The sequence below is a fragment of the Trichechus manatus genome, unplaced genomic scaffold (assembly GCF_000243295.1).
Source record: "Trichechus manatus latirostris isolate Lorelei unplaced genomic scaffold, TriManLat1.0 scaffold00115, whole genome shotgun sequence".
Classification (NCBI taxonomy): domain Eukaryota; kingdom Metazoa; phylum Chordata; class Mammalia; order Sirenia; family Trichechidae; genus Trichechus; species Trichechus manatus.
In genome coordinates this window covers 1,497,569-1,524,498 of record NW_004444051.1, presented here as the reverse complement: position 1 = coordinate 1,524,498, position 26,930 = coordinate 1,497,569, and the positions used below count along the sequence as shown (strand labels likewise).

The 26,930-nt window shown below is 37.6% G+C and overlaps 1 protein-coding gene across 4 annotated transcripts; it reads left to right on the top strand.

Annotated features, from left to right (window-relative positions):
- The first annotated feature begins 7,500 nt into the window (after positions 1–7,500).
- Positions 7,501–21,547, top strand: GMNN (geminin DNA replication inhibitor). 4 transcript variants are annotated; one of them, XM_023738339.1, is made up of 7 exons: positions 7,501–7,596; positions 10,745–10,823; positions 13,405–13,482; positions 14,101–14,248; positions 17,250–17,332; positions 17,611–17,721; positions 18,960–19,413. In XM_023738339.1, the coding sequence occupies exons 2-7, from the start codon at positions 10,776–10,778 to the stop codon at positions 19,119–19,121; spliced, it is 630 nt and encodes a 209-aa protein (XP_023594107.1). In that variant the 5' UTR covers positions 7,501–7,596; positions 10,745–10,775; the 3' UTR covers positions 19,122–19,413. The 4 variants fall into 4 exon arrangements, with proteins under 4 accessions (XP_023594107.1, XP_004384040.1, XP_023594109.1 ...); XM_023738341.1 differs by lacking the exon at positions 7,501–7,596 and adding an exon at positions 12,317–12,438 and having other exon boundaries at positions 10,774–10,823; positions 18,960–21,547; XM_004383983.2 differs by lacking the exon at positions 7,501–7,596 and having other exon boundaries at positions 10,625–10,823.
- Positions 21,548–26,930: the final 5,383 nt, after the last annotated feature.

Below are 26,930 nucleotides of genomic sequence, written 5' to 3'. Positions count from 1 at the left end.
CAGACCATTAAGTCTGGTCTTCTTACTAGAATTTGAGTTCTGTACACCACCTTTCTCCTGTTCCATCTGGGACTCTCTGTTGTGTTCCCTGTCAGGGCAGTAATTGGTGGTAGCCAGGCACCATCTACTTCTTATGGTCTCAGGGTGATGAAGTCTCTGGTTTATGTGGCCCTTTCTGTCTCTTGTGCTAATACTTTCCTTGTGTCTTTGGTGTTCTTCATTATCCTTTACTCCAGGTGGTTGAGACCAATTGATGTATTTTAGATGGCCACTTGCAAGCTTTTAAGACCCCAGATGCCACTCACCAAAGTAGGATGTAGAACATTTTCTTAATAAGCTTTGTTATGCCAATTGAACTCAATGTCCACTGAAAGCATGGTCCCCAGACCCCTACCCCTGCTACTCTGTCCCTCAAAGTGTTTGATTGTATTCAGGAAACTTCTTAGCTTTGGTTTAGCTATCTTTTATTTCTTTATATCACCTTGACTTCCTCTCCATATGAAAGATCTATGACTATGTTTTTTAGTCCCTATTTTATGTTTTAATGTTGTCATCTTTTACATACTGACATCTTTGTTTCCCTATTTTCAGTGCTTTAGGTTTGATTTATTTTTGTAACTTCCATATCTGGGTTGATATCTGGTTGCTCTGTCCTGTGTTCTAGTCTTTGGTTTTTATCTGATGTTATTGATTTTCTAACCGGAGGACTCCCTTTAGTATTTCTTGTAATTTTAGTTTGGTTTTTACAAATTCCCTAAACTTCTGTCTATCTGGAAATGCCCTAATTTCACCATCGTATTTGAGAGACAGTTTTGCTGGATATATAATTCTTGGCTGGTAATTCTTTTCCTTCAAGGCTTTATATATGTCATCCTATTGCCTTCTTGCCTGCATGGTTTCTCTTGAGTAGTCAGAATTTAGTCTTATTGACTCTCCTTTGTAGATGACTTTTCGTTTATTCCTAGCCTCTGTTAAAATTCTCTCTTTATCTTTGGTTTTGGCAAGTTTGATTATAATATGTCTTGGTGACTTTCTTTTGGGATCCACCTTGTGTGGGGTTCAGTGAGCATCTTGGATAGATATCTTCTCATCTTTCATGATATCAGGGAAATTTTCTGCCAACAAATCTTCAACAATTCTGTCTGTATTTTCTGTTATCCCTCCCTGTTCTGGTACTCAAATCACTCGTAGGTCAGTGCTCTTAATAAAGCCCCACATGATTCTTAAGGTCTCTTCATTTTTAAAAATTCTTTTATCTGATTTTTCCTCAAATAAGTTGGTGTCAAGTGCTTTGTCTTAAGTCTTACTGATTTTGACTTCCATTGCTTCAATTCTGCTCCTATGACTTTCTATTGAGTTGTCTAATTCTGATATTTTATTGTTAATCTTCTGGATTTCAGTTTGCTGTCTCTCTATGGATTCTTACAGCCTGTTAAATTTGTCATTTTGCTTTTCTCTAATCTTCTTAAGTTCCTCTATTGCTTTGTGTGTGTTCCTTGGCTTGTTCTGTGTTTTTACTGATCTCCTTCCTGGTATCTTGAGGAGTTGTGTATATTAATCTTTTGTATTCTACCTCCAGTAATTCCAAGAAATTCTCTTCCTTCAGAAAATTTCTTGATTCTTTGTTTTGGGAGCTTGCTGAAACCATCATGGTCTGCCTCTTTATGTGATTTGATATTAAGTGTTGTCTCCAAGCCATCAATGTTATTGTATTTATTTAATGTCTAATTACCATGTCCTGGCTTCTTGTTTTGTTTTGTTTTGATATGCCCAAATAGACTGCTTGTGTAAGCTAGTTTGATTATTGGTGCCTTTGAAGCTCTAACGTCCTGTCACCAGATGGTTAGATCTGTTACTAGTTACGTGAGCCCTGGAGTCCATTTACTTTAATTGTATGGATTCAGCTTAGGTGTCCAGATAGTTGGTCACCAAATGTGCGCTGCAGGCTCTCACCTACAGTCGTAGATGGGTAGGGGTGATTGGAGTAGACACAGGTATCTGGCTGTAGTAGGGGGTCATGTGCTGAGCAAGGCAGGGAGCTGACGGCTGCCTCTGAGTGTCTGGGAGGAAAGCATATCCCTGTTCCCTAGACTGCGTAGGTGGGTGGGTTTTGCAGCCAGACTACGGGCGCCCAGTGCTGTTGGCTGTAAGGACTGAGAGACACCACTTATTCTTGGACCCCTGTCGTAGGCACTAGGTGCTGTCGGTGGAGCCACCAGTTCTCAGGCCCCTCATGTGGGTAGGTGAGGACCCAGCTTAATAGGCAGAGCGGTGTCAAATATTACGAACCTGCCATTCCACCACATAGGTGACACAGTGAAGTTAGGTTTCAGGTATATACCCTGTCGTACTGTGCTGATCAGGGCCTACACTGTTGAAATAAGCCCACACAGGTCTATGCAGGGGTGAAAGGCATTCAAAGTCTATGGACCCCTTTTGCCTGTGCCTAGGAAAAGGAGCTGTGCCTGCCCTGAGTTTCTGCTTAGGGAAGCTGGCAGTTTATTTTTTCCTGTTTGTTAATTTGTTCCCTCTCCAAGGTCGGGAGAATGGCTCAGGGTGAGTGACGGGTCCTACTTCTTGCCCAGGGCACGTGGAAATTGCTGAAGCTGATCAGGGATGGTGTACTGCAGGGAGGGAGTACGTAAATGGGAGAGAGGTTCTTCCCAAACGGGGTGTTTTTTGATCTGTGTGGTAGGTTAAATGCACGTACTTATCTTTTCCTGATTAAGCGTCACTTTTCACTGGCTCTGGAGGCCTGAGTAGACTTACTGCCACTCGGTCTCTCCCAACGTGGAAAACGTGTCCTGAGTGCCACTGCTTGCCGCACCGTGCATGCCAGCCAATCTGGCCTGCAGGGCGCTGGCCTGTCTGGTCAGGTCTGGCAACTCCTCACTGCTTCTGAACCATCTCTCCCTCCCCCTGCCACTTAGTCCGATTCCTCAACTTTGCCTTTGATGTTCAGGGCTCCTAATTGTCATATATAATCGATTCATTTGTTTTTTTGGGGTCTTTGTTGTAAGAGGGACCACTGGAAGTGTCTGACTACTCCACCATCTTGGCCCTGCCTCTCCATAGGGTTTTTAATGGCTGACTTTTCAGAAGTAGACCGCCAGGCCTTTCTTCTCAGGTGCCTCCTGTGGGACTCAAACCTCCATCTTTTTGGTTTGCACCTCCCAGGGTCTTAGTGTTGTCCTAGGCTTTCCCGTTTTAAAGTAATCCAAGAATGTCCTCAGTGTCCAGGCAAGGCTTTCTTTCCCATCCTCCCTCCATGTGACTAACAATTTGTTGTATCATATACATTTTTTTCTTTTTTGGTAAAAATACTACTGTAAATTTTGTGAAACAATTTCTGCATACTTAACTCTTTCAGAAATGGTCTGGGTTTCAGAAATAAAATGTAATATCAAATGAAAGAGAGATTAGGAAGAAAACTTCTGCTTACAATATACTCATTTTGAAAAAGGAACACTGAGAGACTATTGTGAAAATTTAGCAATTTCTTTATAGAAATGACAGTGACTAAAATATGTCTTTTGTAAATAATGAACTTCTCAGGATCAATGTTCATTGCTCTGAAACTTTTGAAAATTAAAAACACTCCTTTAAAATACAGATACACTAAGGAGAGAAATTATAACAGCTTAAGTAAAAAGTTTCACCATGGATTGCATTCATTGTGTTTTTTATTTCCTTGGTACTTTTTAATTATGTGTTTCCTATCTTTCATCTGAAAGCTGATTTATCATGTTTAATATTACTATCTCATTAAAATATTACCTTAAAAATCTAAAATCCTAATTCTGATATATTCTGCTATATAATTCTGAATTTAGACTTTTTTTTCTGCTCTCACTTTTTTTCCAACCATCTGCATGTTAACAGGTAACCTAAAACCTAGGGTAAACCATTTGAGTGCAAATCACAGCAGAAGAATTGTGTAAAATGGAGCTCTCTACAAATGATCCTATTTAAACCTTTTGAATAAGAATGTAGCAAGCTGTTATTTGTTCTCCCATGACAGTTTTCAGAAGAATAGAGATTACATATTATGGGCAATTTTTGCACTCTGACTAAAAACCTTCGGAATTCAATTTAGCCTTAATAAATGATAATAAATTAAGAAAAAGTACATTTATTCTCTGTCATCTCAATTGGTTCTATCACCTTTGGTTAATAATTCATCATTATGCTTTAAGTCATGCTAAATGGTTTGGTTTTCTTTTTTTTTTTAAATCACATATTATTGTAATTTCTTTCCCCTTTCTATTTTCACAAACTGATTAGAAATGCTGTTGGGCACGATGAGAAGAAACAGCCTAATAGTGCACACGCATGGAGTTTGGGCTTAGCTAGATGTGGCCAATAGAAAGGATTATAGAAAAATACCCATGAATTTTTTAAAAAGTTTGTATAGTTTAAAATCACACTAAATTATATGATCATACATGAGCCAAAATTACCACCTAAACCTAAGCATATCAATATCCCTGTTTTTTTTTTCCAATATAGTACACTTGGATGCTTAGAGAAAAATTCTGATCAAATAATTACTAATAACTGTTCCCCAGATTCCTACAAAATTGTTTTCCGTATAAATCTGTTCCTCAGGAAACAATAGGACAGCACAAGTTTTAGAGACATTCCTCCAGTGGTTTGGGGACTTGAAATAGGAATGTTTTCAGAATCTCCTTCTTCCCTCATGTGGACTTTGAGTCAGAAGATCTGGAGTTTCAGTCTGTCTCTCTCTAGTTGTGTGAGGTCTTGGGCCTGCCATCTAGCTTGGGCCTACCTTTCAGCATTGTGAAAAAGGGAGTAAAAACATCTATCACACAGGGCTAATGAAAGGATTCAGCAGGATAACATACATCATGATGGTATAGAACAGTGGTGTGGTTTGTGATCAACTGTTAATCTAATCAGCATTGTGAAAAAGGAAGTAAAAACATCTATCACACAGGGCTACTGAAATGATTCAGTAGGATGACATACATCATGATGGTATAGAACAGTGGTGTGGTTTGTGATCAACTGTTAATCTAAATGCTAGAGGTTCGAACCCACCCAGCAGCTACATGGAAGAAAAGCCTGGTGAACTGCTTCCGTAAAGATTACAGCCAAAAAAACGCTATGGAACAGTTCTACTTTATCACACATGGGGTCTCCATGAGTCAGAATCAACTCAACAGCAATGGGTCTCAGCAATATACCATGAGAAAGAAATAAAAGTCACATCTGTAATTAAATGTTTTTCCAGTAGTCATGTTAAAAAGACTAAAAAGAAACAAGCGAAATTAATTTCAATAATATATTTTATGTAACCCAATATATCCAAAATATCATATCAACATGGAATCAATATAAACAATTATGGAGATATTTTACATTCTTCTTTTCATACTAAATCTTTGAAATCTGGTATCTATATTACAGCACACCTCAATAGGACTAGCCACATTTCAGGTGCTCAACAGTCACACGTGGCTAATGACTACCAAATTGGATAGCATAAGAGTTTTTTATCAGGCAAAGCAGAAGGTATCTAACCTAAGCTGGTAAAGCTCTGAGGGCTTCACAATTTTTTCTAAGGTAGGCATCACCTCTTTTCGTATGTTGAATTAAAGAAAACAAAAATGTTTTTCAAACAATACTGAAATGTATAGAGTAAAAGTCTCCCCACACCATTCCAAAAGTAACCAATACAATCAGCAATTACAGATAACAAGCGGGCTTCATGATATGTCCTAAAAACCACCAGTTCTTGTATTGCCTGTGTAGACTTTTAACTATGGTAATCTCTAGAGTTCACCCCTCTCGTCTGCTTATGATTTTCATACTGAAGATATTTTTCTTTTCTAACTTTTTAGTTCTGGAAAGTTAGAAATCTTTAGAAATGGCAAACAGTATGTACTTTGCTCTATATTTTACCTAGTACTGGCTACCTGAAAATTACATATCTTACCCATTTTGGCTCTATGGACCTCAGTTTCCACCAGCTATGCTTCAGTACTCTTTGTCAGTAATCCCTTTTATCATGTGGATGAAGAAACTCTGGAAGCCAAAAGACACAGTGCTTATACTTAACCACTGGCCACTACAATTCTTATTATTCTGGAAATCCAGTCTTTTGCCAGAGAGGTGGCAGGTGGTGGGCACACAGGGTCGCAGGGTATACAGATGAGAAAGCATTTCTTAAAGGCGGTGCTGAGGGTAGAATTTTAACAGATATTTCCTTCTCCCCGAGAACGATAATCCCATAAAAAGTTAAGAAATGAGAAAACAGAAGTGTCCTACTATCTACGGAAGGTGCTTTGGTGACGAAATTGTTAAATGCTCCACTGCTCACCCAAAGGTTGGCGGTTCAAACGCACCAGTGGCTTGGTGGAACAAAAGATCTGGCGATTTGCTCCTGTAAAGATTACAGCCTTGGAAACCCTATGGGGGAAACCCTACTCTGTCCTATAGGGTTGCTATGAGTTGGCAACAACTCGATGGCACACAACAACTAACAACAATTTATAACCAGTTGTCCTGGATGGACTCCGAATCATGGTGACCCCACGTGTGTCACAGTAAAACTGTGCTCCATGGTTTTCAATGGCTAATTTTCTGGAATAAGACTTCTAGGCTTTTTTTCTGAGGCGCCTTAACCGTTTGCACCACCCAGGGACTCCATATTTATGTAAGTGTAAACAAATGCTCTGACTAGACTCCAAGAAGTTCTAATGTGCTATGTCCACAATAAAAGTTACTTAGAATTTTATAGAATTAAAAAAAAAGCTACATGGAATCATTACTAAGCTTTTCCTGCTCTTTGAAATTGCAATGCCTGTTGTATTCCCAGCACCTAGAACAGTGCTTATATGTAATAGCTGAGGGATTAACTGATCGCCACATAAGGCCTTTCATAACTCCTACCACATCCAATGAAACCAAACAAAACCCATTGCCGTGGAGAGGCTTCCTACCCATGGCGACTCTGTACGTCATAGTAGAACTGCTCCACAGAGTTTCCAAGGAGTGGCTGGTGGACTCTTAACTGCCCACCTTTCGGTTAGCAGCCGAACGCTTAACCACTGCGCCACCAGGGCTTCTCCACCGTATCACAAAATAGTAAAAATAGGGCTTTACGCAAATATAAGTCGTATACAAAAGCATAATATTTTGTTAACCCCTTGTTTACGTCTACTGGAGACAGATCTTTTTCTTGCTTGTAAAGGGCAAAAATATTGTATACTGAAAGTTAAGGTCCCAGAGCTGTGCGCTCGGACAGAGGGCGTAGATTCCCCAACACCAAAAACTATTGACTTTCCAACCCAAATACCCACTACAGCCTACCGCGCAGGCGCAGGAAGGGGCGGGGCCAAAGTGCGCGGAGGCGAGAGGTGATTTGCTGTATTCCGGATGCCCTGCTCGTCGCTTGCGTCTGTGTCACGTGGTCGTCCAGGGCTGGCAGGCGGAGTTAGTGAGCTTCTACGGCAGCGCGCGCAAACCACGCCAGCGGGTATTGGGTCGAAAGTAGGTTGTCTTTCCGCATTGTGAGAGGCGCCACTGCCGTAGTTACTCGCGTTCGTTGTGACAGCTGAGCATCTCTGGCCCGTAAGTGTGAGAGAGGTGGCAGGAAGTGGGAACGCAGTGGCTCACGGTGTATGTACAGCGCCTGAAAAACCCGCTTTTCGCTCCTGCCAGCCTGAAGTGAAGCTGGGTTCTCCTTTGACAGCTGCCGAGCCGGGGCCGGGGCTGGGGCCGGAGTCGGGGCCAGGGTAGGGGTGAAAGTGAGGGGTCTTTGAAAGGTTTCCGAGAGCCCACGCTGGGGCGGGAGATGAGGCGAGCGACCGCCGCATTGGTTGGGCTGATTTTGGCGCCCTGTCCCTTCTGCGTTCCCTATTGGCTGGCGGGCGCCGTCCGCGAGGCGCGCGTCGCGGTTTGTGGGCTCGGGCGCGCTGGACTGGACTGCCGCCCAGTCGCGGGTCGTCCAGAGGCGGAGCTGGTGGGGTTGGGGGCGCTTTGGGTGCAGCTGGTGTGAGGAACTCATTCTAGGGGTACTTGGCTGTGGGGTTGAGACGAATCACCTATCCTCTTGTCAGTTAAGGTACTCGACGTGTTCTGATGGGGACCATGAGCTTGGATCATAGGAGAAGGTCGCTGAATCCTGGGTCTCCCATGAAAAAACACGATACTGTGATTTCTTCCGTTTATTAGCGTTCCCTTTGGGCCCATCCCTCTGCTAGGGTTTTTTTAAGGAAAAAAAAGTTGATATAGTCTTTGCCAACTTTAACATTTTTTGCATGTTCAGTTCACTGACATTATGTTCATCATGTTGTGCAACCATCGCCTCTGCTAGAGTTTTTAATGTAGTTGTTTAAGAGACAAGATACAGGGGGGGAAAAAACCTGAAGAATAAAAGGCGAATGAGCGTGCAAGGTTGCTGACAGGATTGTGGTAAATACGTGGCGGATTAGACTCACTTGATCAGAGGCTTTAAACCTTTTTAATCGTGACAAATGCTAAAACACATTTTACATCTCCACTTAGAACACAGCCATATAACAAACCAAAAGTTTTCCGAACAGTATTTATCCTCACATGCTTTGCACTGTTATTTCCTGTTTTTCTGTTCCATCCTATTCAGTTACATTTTCAAAAACAGTGTTGGACATGACCCACTGAATGGTTTCAAGGTCCCTCGAAAAACATTGCCCTGGATCAGTGTAGTGGGTTCCGACCAACAGTATCTTAACATGAAATAGAATAATAGAGTACATCACACATAATTACATTGTTGTTTACTAAACTTCTTCATTGCATATGTATGTGTGTGTGCTAGGGTACTGTGTAAAATGTTTTAGCCTAGGGTGGGCCATAAATGAAGTTTGAAAGCCATTGCATTTGGTAAAGTCATGGCCAGAAAAATCAGAGAGATCTATCAGAGAGGCACAGACATGACTGGAGAGTTCAGATACTGAGTTTGGAGTGAGTCTGGCCAGGTGGTCTCCTTTAACCACAGTAACTACCCCCTTTTCTCCTGCTCCCTCTTTCTTGCTTCCCTCAGTCTCTCAGTTCATGCTGGTAGTTAAGCACTCCCTACAAATGTAAATGCATAATCTCATTTGACTGGATAAAAGTCACAATTATTATTGCTGGTTGCTGGAGCCAAGTTTATTACAGTTTAAACCTGCCTTTGAAGAGCAAAGTTAGGATGCTTTTCTTTAGGAGGGACTTGGGCAAATCTAAGTATCTGTGTTTTGCTTTTTATGGTGACCATTTCTCAGGTCTTTGAGAGCCCTGTATTTAATCCCAGACACCATCACGTTTTGCATATTTGTTTAGAATACCCAATTTGCGATGGAGTTCCATTCCCATGACTCAGTTAAAAGTAAGTTTTTCTGTAAGTCGAATACCTCATTTTTTTGGTTTTTTTTTTTTTTTAGTTTTTATCATTATTGCCTTTTATTATCAAGGTCTTTATAAATCCTATCTTTATTTGTCTTTGGGGGTTGGAAACATTACGTATAATCTCACAGATATATTTTATTACATACATACATAAAAAAATACACAAATCACAAAAATTAACTCTGATGATGAAGAAGAGTTGGACGATGTTGGCATTTCTTCAGCTATGGTAATAACTCCACTTATGGAAGGTTCTGGATTATCCCTGGGAATAGGGATGGTGTTCCTAGTCAGAAAATTAGTGAGAGTTGTCTGTACATTCCTTTTCTTCATATATTTCACAGTAACATCTCACTTGTTTTGGAATCTGCCTATCAACTGTAGCAAATGATCAGCATTTGGGTCCATGTTTTTAAGCAACCGAAGCCCCTAATTTAGTTTAGAAAAAACTTCAGCTAATCCTTTCACTGTAAAATTTTTTGACACCTCTCCTTCATCATTATTTCTTTCTTCTTCAGCATTTCTTTCCTCTTAAAAATCCATTGATTCCTGATCCGTCCGTTCCTCCTCTTTGTGATCTATGAGCTGTTCCACATCTGCTATATCAAATTATGTGCTGCAGCATTGTGTGTAGTACATATTACTTAACGATAAAATGTACAAAAAAAAAAAAGGTTCTAAGTGCGGTACCTTGAGAGTTGAGAACTCAGAATTATCGTTTATGTGTAAAATATAGGTATAAAGAGTCAATAACTTTAGTCACCCTATTCATTGATAGGGCTGAGTGTGAGTAGAGTGGGAAAGGTAATGTCATGGTTTGAATTATGGCCCCCAAAAAATGTGTGTATCAATTTGGCTAGGCAATGATTCCTGGTACTGTGTGATTTTCCCTGTGTATTGTAAACCTGCCTCTATGATGTTAATGAGGGAGGATGGGTGGCAGTTGTGTTAGTAAGGCAGGACCTGATGTATAAGACTGGATTGTGTCCTGAGGCAGTCTCTTGAGATATAAAAGAGAGAAGTGAGCAGTGAGACGGGGACTTCATACCATCAAGAAAGCAGTGCCAGGAGCACAGCGCGTCCTTCGGACAGGGGTCCCTGTACAGAGAAGCTCCTAGTCCGGGGAACACTGATGAGAAGGCTGACAGAGAGAAAGACTTCCCCTGGAGCTGACACCTTGCTTTGATTATGAGGAAATAAACTTCTCTTCATTAAAACCATCCACTTGTGGTGTTTCTGTTATAGCAGCATTAGATGACTAAGACAGGTAAATCGTTCCACCACATAGTAAGCACTTTCAACAGAAAATCCAGATTCTACTCTCAGATGCAAATCATATTCTGTTTTTCAGTTACTAGTCTCTTTGCTTCACCAGTTGTATAATGAATCCCAGTATGAAGCAGAAACAAGGACTCCAAGAGAATGTAAAGGTATGTATAGAATCACTTTAGTCTATTGTAAGAAGCATGTGATTAGACGTATTTTGACATAGCCAAATTTAATCTCGTTTATGATTTTCATAAAGCTTGAGTTACTGCATTTTTAGTCAGAGGACATGCAACAATAGAGTAGTGCAGGGGTTAAGAGCTCGGCTGCTAACCAAAAGGTCGACAGTTCGAACCCACCAACCCCTCCATGGGAGAAAGATGTGGTAGTCTGCTTCCATAATGATTTACAGCTTTGGAAACTATATGGGGCAGTTCTACTCTGTCGAATAGGTTCCCTATGAGTTGGAATCGACTCAGTGGCAATGGGTTAAACTTGGTTCTTTGCTACTCAAGTGTACTATTTCTGAAAGTCATCCAGTATTGTTGGTGTGTCACTAATAATATATTAATGTTGGAACTTGTGATTATCTAACTTAATGTTACTTTTACTTAAAATTTTGGCTAATCACAAGTTCCAGCATCTTGGCATCCTTGTTGAAAATCAATTGACCATAAATATAGAGGTTTATTTCTGGAGTCCCAATTCTGTTCCATTGATCTACATGTCTATGCTTGTATCACACTGTATTGGTTACTGCAGTTTTGTAGTTAAGTTTTGAAACTGGGAAATGTGAGTTCTCCAATTTTGTTCTCTTTCAAGATCGTATTGGCTATTCTGGGTCCCTTGAATTCCATATGAATTTCAGGATCAGCCTGTCAATTTCTGTAGAAAAGTCAGCTGAGGTTTTTATACAATTGGTATTTTTATCTTGATCTTATATCCTGCAACCTTACTGAACTTGTTTTCTAGTTCTAATTGATTTTTAGTGGATTCTTTTTTATGCAAGATGATTATTCTTTTGTTCTTACTTTTATACTTCATGAAATGATTTTATTAAAATTAGTTGTATGTATCTTGTGTTTCGTTCTGGTTCTGCCTCCAAAACTATGACTTTGAGTGAGTTAGATAGCACCTCAGCCTCAGTTTACTCATCAGTAACATGAGGGAATTAGACTCTAGAACTAGATCTGTAAGAGTGAGTTTTAATCTAAGGCCCATGTATTCCTTGTCAATTGTATGCAAAATTCTGTGCAAATGTGAGTTTTTTGGGGAGGGAGTTCACAGAGTCTCAAATTGTTTTCTAAAAAAAGGTTAAGAACCACTAACATGTAAAAACCTTTGTGGTTCTAAAGAGTATTATTCTTATGCATAATCTGAATAAAGAAAATAGCCAATATTACATTTTTTTAGGGCCAGATGTTATAAAAGCATTAGCTTACATGTAGAAAAGCTAAATCTTAGGAATGGTCATTTTTTTGTGTGTGACAATAACTTAGCTGGTTTCTTTGACCAGTATTAATAACAAGAATTTAAATAAATTAATACTTTCTATTAAGGTTCCAAAGTTATATTTTCTTCTACTTGTCTGGAGGCTATTGACTAATCTGTAATCTAAATTATATCTGAAATGTTGGTATAATATTTGTTCTCTCAGTAGCTGGCATTTGTTCTTCAGTTAAATAGTGAGATAATAATCAGCAGTAGAAACTTTACCGTGGGAAAGGTGAACTCTTGTCATGTGAAGTACGGTGTGGAATCAGTAACTTTCTCACGCTGGTATGGTATCATGTTCTTGCTAACCTTGTTTGAGTATTCACCATTGTTTGCTATCCCATGGTGGCAGTATAACTAATTATTTTTGCAAAAATAGAGCAGCATTTACATATTAGAAGGAAGGCTATGTTTTTTCCAAAACAATAGCTTGGGCATATTAGAATATTTTAATTATACCTCAAACACTGACCTTTTAGCTGTCTCCTAGTAAATGAGCTTGACGCAAAATTGCTGCTACAAGCAGGTAGTGGTTTGAGGGGTGGGTGTCTGTTGCATGTATACTTTGTTTTGTGTAAAGTACGTTCTTGAAAATTATATGTATATATTTTTATGAATACATATGAATATGTTAGGGAATATTCATGATTTAAAGGACATTTGAGATGAATCCTTTTCATTAGGGGAAGAAGTATTTTTCAATGTAGATAATTAATCTTTCCCCCTGTTTACTTTTTGTGTGGATTTTCTACCATAAATGTTGTTTGGTTTTATAAAAGTAGAGTACCTGTAAGTTCTAGTTTCTGTGTGTAAGGGCTTTTTAAGAGGTAATATAGGTATTTCTATTGTACTGGGGTTTCATCACATATGGTTTGAACTATTAATTAGAGCTTAGAAATTTTGTTATATTTTTATTTTGACTTGATATGATTAGTTGACAAAATGATTAACTTACAGTAAAAGCTTATATTGAAATGGGAAGAGAAAAGTTACTTGTTTGTGGCAAGTTTGGATGATTTGACCCATTCTTAAGAATTTTTTTTAACTAGATTAAAATTTTAGAGAAATAATAAGTGTCCCAGTTGATTAAGCCAGTGTCGTGATTTATCCATACATAGCATTATAAAATTATATAGCAGGACAAAAAGCATTCCTGATGGTTTTTTTTCCCTCCGAATTATAGTAGAACTAAGACAGTAACAATCCATATAGAAACTCAGTAACCAAATAATGAATTAATTTGACTTTTAGAATAGTCCTGTCCCAAGAAGAACTCTGAAGATGATTCAGCCTTCAGCAGCTGGATCTCTTGTGGGAAGAGAATGTGAGGTATGCATTATTGTGTTGGAAAGGGGTACACGTGATAATACCTCTGCGTTAAAAATATTTCCAAGATTTCCTTGGTTAGAAACACTGTATCATTGGAATTTGGAACTACTTTAAGAGTTAAACAATTATATGTTCCCCAAAGATGTGGTGTTTATTGGTTTTGTTTAATTGTTCAATTTAGGAAGCTCAAAATTTGTATGAAGCTGGAATGATGTAATAAGTTATGAATTATTCTATAAGATAATAATGATGTTTAGAGAACAGAATGTTAGATTCTTTCATTTATCCCTCTGTGTAAATGACGGAATCATGAATGAGGGTGTCTAGACTTTGGCAGGTTGAAACTATTGCCCTTCCATGGTACTGAATTATTTAAATACAGTAAAAATATTTTCAGCTAAGCTTTAGACCCAACTTTATCCAAAATAGCTGCTACAAATGAAATTCCTAAGGTATAACTCTATATTTAGTTTTGAATTGTGTAATTTTTAAAAAGGTGATTCAAGATATAAAAAAAGATACATGAGTTCTGCTTTTAATACATAAATGCAAAAACATTCAGCTTTCTTATTCAGTAAATCAAAATAAATCAGACGGATATATGTCTTTCCATTACAGTTGGCAAAAGGCTTATCCAAAAGGAAACATGGAAGTGGCCAGTTAATGTCTAAGACTTCTAGTCCAGGAGTTGTTATTGTCCCAGAAAGTAGTGAAAATAAAAGTCTTGGAGGAGTCACTCAAGAAGCATTTGATCTTATGATTAAAGGTATGTAAACATGCATAACTTTTGTCTTAAAATTTTTAATTATACTACAACATAAATATTATATATTTGTTATACAGTTACGAACTCTGCCCATGGCCTCTTCTTAATCTAGGATACTATTAGATATTTCACTTGTATATTTTTGTGTTTTCTTACTATCTGGACAGATCTGAACTTTTATTTAAGATCCAAATGTGGATGAAGTATTAAGGAAAAGGATAGTTGTTAATATGGCAGCTCTGATATTGGATTGCCTTGTAAGAGTTTACAAGATGGGAAGTAGGCTTTTCAGAAGAAAAATGTTTAGAGCATGAATTTGAGTAAAAAAGGAATTTTAATATTCCAGGAGAATATGAAGTCAGGGAGCCATGGCTGAAGTGAAGGCAGTGAAGATGAATGAGAGCTGTGCCTGTAATACGTACTTGTTAATGGAATGGCAGTAGAAATCAAAAGAGGAAGCTAATACTATCTTATTAGCATTATGGAAGATTATTACTTTTGTACTATCCATAAGTTATTTGATATTGTGACTGGTGAGAAAATTGAAGCCTAGAGAAAGTAATTGACTTGGTCAAGGTCACTGTGACATTTAGGCTCATTCTGAGTTGCCTGGAAGGCAGTAAGGAAAAAGATTAGTAGACAATAGGGTTTTATTCGGCAAAATTAGGAAAGGTTGAATGGATAAAAATAAAGAAGATCTTTAGTAAAATAGAATAAATTGTGACACATCTGATTGGGTTAAAATTAAATCAACAAGGATAGGTGAAAAAACCCTAAAGTTAAATACAGAAATAAACAACTAGATACCATATTGCTAACATAACCACACAGAAGAAGTTTAATTCATGTAACTTAACGATAGAACTTGGACTGTAGACCCTCAGTGGGACATACTGTAAAGATAAAAAGAACTGAAAGAAATCTTGGACTTTATTAAATTTGTTGTTCACAGTGGTATTGGTACAGTAATTCTGAAACTGTTTTGTGTATATCTTAGGATTGGATAAAAGAGTAATATGAGTAACATGTTGATGTTGGGAGCCAGGTTCATAATATGGTGAAGGCAGATACAAATGTGAATTGAGGAAGAAAAGGAAGAACCTTGTGTTGCTGAATTGGAATTGGGAGTATTAGTATAAACTAATGTTGAAAAGAAAAAGGTATATCTAAGCTTTGCTGCTGAAAGAGCCTAGAAACAAATGATACCCCAATAGCAAGAAGCACACCTAGTATCCAGCTCTTAGTTTGTAAACATTATTCTCTACTAAAAGCTCCTTGGAGGAATGTTTGATAACAAGACTGGGGCAGGGAAAACATCTAGTGTCTGGAAATAAAGAACTACTAAAAATCTGATGGACACGTCAAAAGAATATAGTAGTTAATCAAAGGGGTTTTTACTTGCTATATTTGGGATGATTTGAGCATTAAAATGAATGACGACCAGAATGGATTATAATCCACTGAACAAAAAAAGAATACATGAGTTCATATTGGTAATAATTTTCTTCATTTGGGTAGGGAAAGTTCTTACCAGAGAATGCCAGCTACAAAATGTAGAAGGAATTCCTTAAATAGAAAATTACTATTTTTCATCCACTATAGAAGTAATAGAGCCTTGGTGGAGCAGTGGTTAAGAGCTTAGCAGCTAACCAAAAGGTTGGCAGTTCAAATCCACCGGCCGCTTCTTGGAAACTCTATGGCGCAGGGCGGTTCTACTCTGTCCTGTAGGCGCGCCGTGAGTTGGAGTCGACTTGATGGCAGTGGGTTTGGTTTTTTTTGTTTATTTATAGAAGTAATAGATTTAAACAAGAAACATCTATAGAGTTAAAGTTGCTTGAAAGGTTGTGGAACAGGATATTCACACAAAGTAAAAATTTTACTCCGCAGGTCATTTTTTCAATACTAAAAATACTAAGGGAAAAAGATACCTTTACAAGGGAGAAATCTGATAGATATTGTCTTAGATATCTAGTGCTGCTATAACAGAAATACCACAAGTGGATGGCTTTAACAAAGAGAAGTTTATTCTCTCACAGTCTAGTAGGTTAGAAGTCCTAATTCGGGGCGTCAGCTCCAGGGGAAGGCTTTCTCTCTCTGTCGGCACTGGGGGAAGGTCCTTGTCATCCATCTTCCCCAGTTGAGCTTCTCAGTACAGGGACTGAGGATCCGCTTAGGACATGCTGTTCTCCTAGCTCTTGTTTCTTGGTGGTATGGGGTCCCCATGTCTCTCTGGTTGCTTTTATATCTCAAAAGAGGTTGGTTTAAGACACAACCTAATCTTATAGATTGAGTCCTGCATCATTAACATAACTGCCACTAATCCCATCTCATTATATCATAGAGGTAGGATTTATAACACATAGAAAATCACATCAGGTGACAAAATGATGGACAATCACACAATACTGGGAATCATGGTCTAGCCAAGTTGACAGTTATTTTGAGGGGATGCAATTGAATCCATGACAGATATTTTCTTAACCAAATGATTACATTTAGCATTTCCAATATGGTGACAAATTGACATCATGTGCTTTCTGATGATGCACTGAGAAGGACACAACATATTTATGCAAATTCCTGCCAGAAGTGTTTTGCTTGATTCTAGTCATGGAAACAGGCAAATCCAAATATAAGCACAGTGTACAAAACAACCTGGACTTTTCAAAATGTCTGTGTTAAACAACCAGATAAATACACACAAACACATAAAGAAGATGTTGCAAATTTTTTTTTCAATTTAGGTGAAAGATAATTTTTTTTTTAATTGTACTTTTGTTGCAAGTTTTCTGAAGGTTTGAAATCCTTAAAAATAAAAATGTTGGGAAAAATAAAATAGAAAAAAATTGATTTTGTTTTCTAACTTTTAAATCTTCTAAAAATGGGTGTGACTAATATGAGTGATACTAAGATTAGAAATATTTTTTTAAATAGAAGGAAAGTATTGAGTTTTTAAAGCAGCATATAACATGTCTACATGTAAAATATTAATTTATTTCAGAAAATCCATCCTCTCAATATTGGAAAGAAGTAGCAGAAAAACGGAGGAAGGCTCTTTATGAAGCACTTAAGGAAAATGAGAAAGTATGTGCTGAGTTTATTTGTGGAATTCTTTAAAAATTCCAGGATTGTTTCCGTTCTGGTTCTTAAATCTAAGGTAGATTTAATGTTGGCCTAAGAAAAGTATGATTAGAAAGGCAACTCTGTTAAACCAGAATTATTTCACAAAAAGAAGGCTACTGTGTTGAGAGACAAAGATATCACCTTTGTTAGGAACTTTATCAATTATATACTTGGAGGCTTAAGGTTTGGTTTATAGCAGAGCCATATCTCTGGAATACTGAACTTTGTTTATGTTATAGCTTCATAAAGAAATTGAAGGAAAGGACAATGAAATTGCCCGCCTGAAAAAAGAGAATAAAGAATTGGCAGAAGTAGCAGAACACGTACAGTATATGGCAGAAGTGATAGAGGTAGGTATTTTTAACATTCACCTGATTCAAAATCATCTGTTTTTCTGTGAAGTTGAAGCAGTATTTTATCAGTGTTTCATCTCTGGAATCAGATTTCCTGGCTTTGAGTCTTAGCTCCCTGCCTGGCACCATTAAGTCAAGTAGATTTATTTATCCTGTCAGAGCTTTGTTTTCCTTATCTGTAAAGTGGGAATAATAGAGCCTACTGCATAGGTTTGCTATGAGAATTGAATAATGAAAAGTTGAGAGGAGTGCCTGACACAAAGAAAGAGCCCAATAACTTGGCTATTATATTTATTATTATGAAGCAATAGAATATCTGTTTTCTTATAGTGTTATAAAAAGGAATCAGCTTCTCTCTGAAAAATAGAAGCAAATATATGGAAAATTATATTTTGTAGCTGACACATTTTAAAGCAGTTTTTACTTTAATGCTAGTGTGACTTTACTGTCATTTATAAAACTGTTAATTGGTGCACTAAATAAATTTGGTGGTTTTATTTTATTTATTTATTTATTTATTTTAAATTTGGAAGTAGCTAACGTGTTTATAGAAGCCCTGGTGGCATAGTGGTTAAGAGCTCGGTGGCTAACCACAAGGTCGGCAGTTCAAATCCACCAGCTGCTCCTTGGAAACCCTATGGGGCAGTTCTTCTCTGTCCTGTAGGGTTGCTGTGAGTCAGAAGTGACTCAATGGCACCTAGCAACCTGATGACTGTTACTTCTCTAGTCTTGCCTAAAATAGGTCTTAAGAGTTACTCATGTTTGTAAAAGCTTCATCTTACTGATGGAAGGAAAGTTTTTCAAATAAAAATTCCATGTACTGAGTTGCTACCTGACATTTTAGAGCCATATCAGATTTAATGCTTGAAGTTTTCATTTGGAAGTACTGGAGAAGCTCTCTTAACTGCCATAAAAGTATTGGTCCACAGTGCATTGGAAATTAGAAAACCTAGTCCTTCACTGCAGATAGATTGAGGAGTAGTAATTTAAATTGTATTCTGAAAGCATTTCATTGCTTTAAAAAAATCAGCAAATTATTAAACGCTGACTTTGCTGAAATTTGACCGAGCGTGGTAGAGACTAATGTAACACTTGACTGCTTGTAATTGCATTTAATTGAGGAACATGGCAAAAAGAACCTCAGTACAACATTGAGGATCAACTATATTAGTGTGTTGATAATAGATTTGGGTTTTAAAGTTTTTACAATCAATTATCGGTTTATTCTTTAAAAGAGACTGAATAACGAACCTCTGGATAACTCTGAATCATCGGATGGTCAGGAATTTGAGTCTGAAGAAGAAACTGGTGAGAATTCTGAAGTAGAAGACTCAGAAATTGGCACATGTGCTGAAGAAATTGTGCCTTCCTCTACAGATGCAAAACCATGTATATGAAATTCATTAATATTTGACTCTTCAGAAATACACTGCCAAAGTTTACCTCCACTATAGTTCTTCGTAGCAGAGTAAATAACTACATAATGCAAACTTCTGGAATCAGACTGACTTGTTTGAATCCTGGGACTCTATTATTGTATTAAAATACAAATACTGTGTATTTTTAATCTGTGTTTTATGTAAATAGCATTTTCTCAGTTGTCTGGCATGACTTGTGTATATGATAAATAAACTTCAATCTCAAGAAGCATGGTGTATATCTTGATAGAATGAAGTACAAGGAGTCTGTAGAAAAAATTTTTTTTCTATGCTTTTATATTTTCTTTCTATTCCTCTGCTAATTAACTTAGAGGAAAATAAATGCATCCCTATTTAGACTGAAATAAGGTTTTTCACTTCAAACCTGGTTGCACTTTAAACTCATCAGAGGCACTATTGATTTTCAGACCTCATACAGATACTATTCTTACTGAGTAGTTTTTGGAATGGAGCGTGAGAATCTGTTTTTTTCAAAGCTCCTCAAGTGAATCTGATTAACTAGGTAAAGGCTTGACTAGCTGGACTGATCAAGACTCTTCTTGGGAGCTTAAAATGATGGATGATGGTGATAATCCTCTAGAGAAGCAAAGTGGGGGGCAGGTGAAACTCCAAGGAAGAGATTCAGGAATCGGTGAGGGTTCTGAAGCTTTTTGTGTCCACACATTACACATGCTGGGATAGTTGCAAAGTATATAAATATTGAGAGACTAAGAAGTAATAGTAGGTGAGATTAGGGATTTCCCATATGAACTATGTCTTGAAGGAAGAAAAAGACAAAACGGAAATTGTTTGCAAAGTATACACCGCTGGGATTGGATCAGTTCTGTAAGAAGCATACAAGTACCTTTGTATAAACTGACATATCAAACTTTAAAGGAGTTCTTTAAAGCCAACTTCATAGTGTTACTGTGAGAATTAAAACCTGAAATAAGTGCTTAAAAATTAGAAGATACTAATCTGTAGCAGCAGCATCTAATAGAACTTTCTAAGATGATGAAAATATCTATACTGTCCAGTATGGTAGCCACTAACCACATGTAGTTATTGAACCTGTGCAACGTGACTAGTGTGAATGAGGAACTGAATTTTTGATTTATATTTAAATAGCTACATGAGACTAGTAGCTACTGTATTGGACAGTGCAGCGCTATATGTTATAGGTGAGTCACTAGTCTAAAGGCAGAATTAAGGTTAGACAGGAAAATCACCTGGAAAGCTGTTAGAATTTGTAATAGAGGGGAGAGCTAAGTAGAATAGAATGCCTTTGCAAATAGAAAATATTTCTAAAAAAATACCAAAAATGGATTGGCAGGATTTGATCGAAGGGAGCAAAAGAGAAGGAATTGAAGAGGATTTTAAAGTTAGGTAAGAGTTAAAACTATAAAACTTCTATAAGAAAATAATAGAAACAATCTTTGACCTTAGGTGTGGAAAGATTTCTCAAATATGACATTCAAAGCAAGGATTGTATCAAATTGGACTTCATGAAAATTAAAAATTCTCTTTGAAAGGCCCTTTTAAGAGGGAAAAAAAGCAAGCTACAGACTGGGAGAAAATATTAAAACATCTGAAAAGGATTATCTAATTAAAACATCTGAAAAAGGATTATCTATCAATCTCCTACCTACCTTAGCTACTACACCCAGTTTTAAAAATGGGGAAATGATCTGGACACTTCACTAAAGAATATATACAGATGGCAAATAAGCACATCAAAAGATGCTCAGGATCAGTCACTAGGGAAATGGAAATCAAAACTATGCCGAGATACTGCTGAACACCTATCAGACTGGCTAACATTTAAAAAGCAAAAACTTGACCATACTGTTAAATGAACATGAAGAAATCAAAACTTTCCTACACAGCTGACGGCAATGTGAAATGGCGCAATTGGTATGAAAAAGTTGGCAATTTCTTAAAAGTTAAACTTATATGTTCCATATGACCTAGCCATTCCCAGGTATTTATTCAAGAAAAATGAAAACATAAGTCCACATGAAGATTTGATGTAAACTTCATTTAAACCACAACAAGAAGCAGAAAAAAAGATGTGTCCACAGATTTTCATAGTTTTATTAGTAATAGTCCAAATGCCCATCAGCAGATGAATGGATAAATGAATTGTGTATTCATATAGTGGAACACTACTTGGAAATTAAAAAGAACAAATTTTTGGTATACACAGCATGGGTGAGTCTCAACAATGTTGATCAAAAGAAGTCAGATAAGCAAGTACTATATGCTTCCACTTATATAAAATTATAAAAATGACAAACTAGAGAAAGCGGATTACCATCATGAGGTATTTTCATAAGCATCACTATGCCAATTTTTTTTACATGTTGCTATAAAAAGACATTAGCATGCTTACGAAAATAACCTTCCGGGGCAGGGGCGGGGGGTGGGGGTGGGTGGTGCACATGGTTGGCAAAGAAATGTAGAAGGCATGAATTAATTGCATAAAAATACAGTAGTGGTTACCTGGGATCAGGTTATCTGGTTTTAGGGACTGATTTCAAAAGGAAACTTATGGAGGTGATGGATTTTTTTTTTTGTTAATATTTTATTTTTTGTTGTTGAGAATATACACAGCAAAAACACCAATTCAGGTTTATACATGTACAATTCAGAGACATTAATTACATTCTTCAATTTGTGCGACCATTCTCACCCTCCTTTTCTGAGTTGTTCCTCCCCCATTAACATAAACTCACTGTTCCCTAAGGTTCCCATCTAATCTTTTGAGTTACTGTTGTCAATTTGATTCCATATAGATCTTAAAAGAGCATAATGCTCAAGGCAGACAGTTTTTACTAGCTAAGCTAAACTAAGGAGATACTTTTGGTTTAAGGTTTAAAGATTATCTCAGGGCAATGGTTTCAGGGGCTCATCCAGCCTCCATGGATCCAGAAATTCTGGATTCCATGAGAATTTGAAGTTCTGCATTTTTTCGCTCTTCTGATCAGGATCCTTCTATAGAATCTTGGATCAAAATGTTCAGTAATGGTAGCTGGGCATCATCCAGTTTGGGTATTATGTCAAAATAGGCAGTTGTTCATGGAAGCAATTAGCCACACATTCCATATCCTCCTCCTATTCCTGACTCTCCTGTTGCTCCAGGTGAATAGAGACCAATTATAGTGCCTTGGATGGCCTCTTGTAAGCTTTTAAGACCCCAGGCACTATGCAACAAACAGAGGTAGAACAGAAGCATCAAACATGTTATTAGACTAATTAACTGGGATGTCGCACGAAACCATGACCCTGCACCTCCAAACCAAGGAACCAAATCCCATTAGGTGTTTGGTTGTACATAAGAAGCCTCAGCAGCTACTCTTTTTTTTTTTTTTTTTTTTGTCTTTGTTGTAAATATATCTAGTACACAACTTTTGCCAGTTCAACTTTGTACAGGTGTACAGCTTATTGACAACAATTGACATTAATCAGCTGTGTAACCCTATCCTTAATGCAATTTTTCTATCACTGTGAACCAAAAACTCAGTACTCTATAACGCCCTCTTCCCCCTCCCTCCCTGGTAACCACTAATGAACTTTGATCTATATACATTTGCCTGTTCTTGTCTTTTTATATAAGTGAGGTCATACAGTATTTGTCCCTTTGTGATTGACATATCACTTAGCATAATGTCTTCAAGTTCCATCCATATTGTAGCATGTATCAAGACTTCATTTCTCTTACTGCCTTAGTAGTATTCCATTGTATGTATGTATCATATTTTGTTAATCCATTCATCTTTTGATGGGCATTTAGGTTGTTTCCACCTTTTGGCTGTTGTGAATAGTGCTGCAATGAACATTGGTGTACAAGTTTCTGTTTGAGTCTCTGCTTTTAAGTCTTTTGGGTATATACCTAGGAGTGGAATTGCTTGGTCATATGGTATTTCTATTTTTAATTTTTTGATGAACCACCACACTGTTTTCCACATTCAGCTATACCATTTTATATTCCCAGCAGCTGTGGTTAAGGGTTCCAATTTCCCCGCATCCTTGCTAACTTTTGTTATTTTCTGTTTTTATCTTAGCCATTCTATGGGAGTGAAATAGTATCTTGTTATGGTTTTCATTTGCATCTCTGATGGCTAATGATGTTGAGCATCTTTTCATGTGTTTGCTGGCCATTTGAATGTCTACTTTGGTGAAATGTTTATTATTCAAGTCCTTTGCCCATTTTATGATTGGGTTATTTGTCTTTTTGTTATGTTGTCAAAGTTTTATATATATATATTTTGGTTGTTAGATTTTTACGTATGTATGGTTTCCAAAGATACTCTTCCAGTAGGTAGCTTCTCTTTGGCTTGTTTGGTAAAGTCTTGATGAACAAAAGCTTTTAATTTTTATGAGGTCCTATTTGTTTATTTTGTCTTTGCTGTTTGTGATTTTGTGGGGTAGTGGATTTTAAGGTTCTAGGCTCTGGGAACTGTGACCCTAGTGATGGAGAATATGGAAGAATTTCCTTTGGAAGGTGATAAGTCTGATTTTCAATTAAGTATCATATGTCAGTAGACTATATCAATGGAAATGCCTTGGGGAAAGGGTCAGAGGTCAGTCAAGCCTGGCAAATTAGATAGGGAATTACTTGAAGTTGGTTTAAAAAAGGCAGTTGAGGTTATTTAAGGAAAATAGCAAAAGGTTAAGAATCAGTTGGAAAAAAAGGTATGTGTGAAGCTTGGATTAGACTGAACTAACTTGTTGATTTGTTCTGTAGGGCTAGCATAACTGATACCAAAATAACCAGGATGGTCCATAAGGGGTGAAAGTGGGAGAACTAGAGCTCTATTTACTTAATTCAGATGGAAAATCCTGAATAAAATAGCAGATCTAATCCAGCTATATATTAAGAAGAGAAAACATAATGACCAAGTTAGGGTTTATCTCAGGAATGCAAGGCTGCTTTAATATGAGTAAACACTTGAAGTTCTTTACATTAAAGGAAAAATAGCACATCATAATAGATGGTAAAAGTTTTTACCCTTTCCTGGTAAAAATCCTTAGTAAGCTATATGAAAGGAGCCCCACTGGTGCAGTGGAAAACTAACAACAACAAAGCAGCTAGGAAAAGAAAGAAAATCTATTTATTTATTTATTTATATTGTACTTTAAGTGAAGGCTGGCAGAACAAATAGTTTTTCATTAAACAGTCAGTACACATATTGTTTTATGACATTGATTAACAACCCCACGACATGTCAACACTCTCCCTTCTCGACCTTGGAGAACCTTTTTTTTTTTTTTTGGTGAAAATATACATAGCCAAAGATAAACCATTTCAAAAATTTCTACATGTACAATTCAGTGACATCGATTATGTTCTTCTAGTTGTGCTGCTATTCTCACTATCCTTTTCCAAATTATTCCATCATCATTGTCTTCAACTCACTGTCCCCTAGGCTTCCCATCAAACCTTTTGAGTTGCTGTTGTCAATTTGATCTCACATAGATAATTCTTTTTTTTTTACTTTAGATGAAGGTTTACGAACAATAGTTTCTCATTAAACAGTTAGTACACATATTGCCCTATAACAATGGTTAACAACATCACAACCTGTCAACACTATCTTTTCTCAACCTTGAGTTTCCTGTCTTCTCCTGCCTTCTAGTACTTGTCCCTGGACTGCTGTGCCTCATTAGTCCCATTTTGTTTTATGAGGCTGTCCAGTCCCCAGCTGAACGGTGAACCTCAGGAGTGACTTCACCACTGAGCTAATAGGGTGTCCGGGGGCCATACTCTCGGGATTTTCCAGTCTCTGTCAGGCCAGTGAATCTGGTCTTCTTTTTTGTGTTAGAATTTTGTTCTACATCCTTCTCCAGCTCTGTCCATGACCTTCTGTTGTGATCCAGGTCAGAGCAGTCAGTGGTGGTAGCCAGGCAGTACTGGACTCAGTCTGGTGGAGGCCTTGGTAGCTGTGGTCCATTAGTCCTTCGGACTAATCTTTTCCTTGTATGGTGTTCTCTTCATTCTCCGTTGCTCCCAAAGGGGTGAGACCAGTGGAGTATCTTAGATGGCTGTTCACAGGCTTTTAAGAGCCGCACATGCTACTCACCAAGGTAGAATGTAGAACATTGTCTTTGTAAACTGTGTTATGCCAATTGAGCTAGATGTTCCCCGAGACCTTGGTGCCCACAGCCCTCTGCCCAGCAATTCAGTCCCTCAGGGAGTTTGGATGTGTCTATGGAGCGTCCATGACCTTTCCTTGTACAAGCTGTGCTGGCTTCCCCAGTATTGTGTACTCTCTTACCCTTCGCCAAAGTTACAACTTATCTATTGTCTATTTAGTATTCCACCCCCCATGCCTCTCATCCCTCCTAACCAACAAAGATTGTTACTTTTTGTGTGTAAGCTTTTTCATGAGTTTTTACAGTAGATGTCTCATATAGTATTTGTCCTTTTGTAATTGACTTATTTCACTCAGCATAATGTCCTCCAGTTTCACCCATGTTATGAGATACTTCACAGATTCATCACTGTTCTTTATCGTTACATAATACTCCATTGTGTGTATGTACCATAGTTTGTTTATCCATTCATCTGTTGCTGGGCATGTAGGTTGATTCCATCTTTTTGCTATTGTGAACAGTGCTTCAGTGAATATGGGTGTGCATATGTCTATTCATGTGACGGCTCTTATTTCTCTAGGATATATTCCTAGGAGTGGGATTGCTGGATGGTATGGTATTTCTATTTCTAGCTTTCTAAGGAAGCACCATATCGTTTTCCAAAATGGTTGTATCATTATGCATTCCCACCAGCAGTGCATAAGAATTCTGATCTCCCTGCAGTCTCTCCAGCGTTTGTTATTTCCAGTGTTTTTGATTGATGCCAGTAAAGCCAGGGTAAGTTGGTATCTCACTGTGGTTTTGATTTACATTTCTTTAATGGCTAGTGATCATGAGCATTTCCTCATGTGTCTGTTGGCCGCTTGAATGTCTTCTTTGGTGAAGCGTCTGTTCATTTCCTTTGCCCATTTTTTAATTGGATTATTTGTCTTTTTCTTGTAGCGGTGTTGGATTTTCATGTAGATTATAGAGATTAGACCATTGTCTGACTTGTAATGTCCAAAATTTTTTTCCTAGTCTGCAGGTTCTCTTTTTACTCTTTGGTGAAGTCTTTTGAACAGCATAGGTGTTTAATTTTTAGAAGATCCCATTTATCTAGTTTATCTTCTGGAGTTCGTGTGTTGTTGGTTATGGTTTGTATCCTGTTAATGTCATGTGTTAGGGCCTGTAGCGCTGATCCTATTTTTTCTTCTATGAACTTTATAGTTTTTGGCTTTATTTTTAAATATTTGATCCATTTTGAATTAGTTTTTGTATATGGTGTGAGGTATGGGTCCTGTTTCATTTTTTTGCAGATGGACATCCAGTTTTGCAGCACCATTTGTTAAAAAGACTGTGTGTTCGCCATTTGATGGACTTTGGGCCCTTGTTTAAGATCAGGTGACCGTAGGTGGATGGATTTACATCTGGGTTCTCAGTTCTGTTCCAGTGGTCAATGTATCTGTCATTGTACCAGTACCAGGCTGTTTTGACTACCGTAGCTGTATAGCAGTTCTGACGTCAGGTACTGTGAGTCCTCCTACTTTATTCTTCTTCTTCAGTAGTGCTTATTTGGGGCTTCTTCCCTTTCCATATAAAGTTAACGATTCGTTTTTCCATCTCTTTAAAGAATGTTGTTGGTATTTGGATCGGGATTGCATTGTATTTGTAAATTGCTTTGGGTAGAATTGTCATTTTCACAATGTTGAGTCT

Excerpts from the sequence above, each read along its gene's own strand:
- GMNN (XM_023738339.1), top strand. The coding sequence starts at position 10,776 with ATGAATCCCAGTATGAAGCAGAAACAAGGACTCCAAGAGAATGTAAAG. Across the intron at positions 13,483-14,100 it reads TTGTGGGAAGAGAATGTGAG|TTGGCAAAAGGCTTATCCAA; the intron begins GTATGCATTATT and ends TTTCCATTACAG. Across the intron at positions 17,333-17,610 it reads CACTTAAGGAAAATGAGAAA|CTTCATAAAGAAATTGAAGG; the intron begins GTATGTGCTGAG and ends TTTATGTTATAG.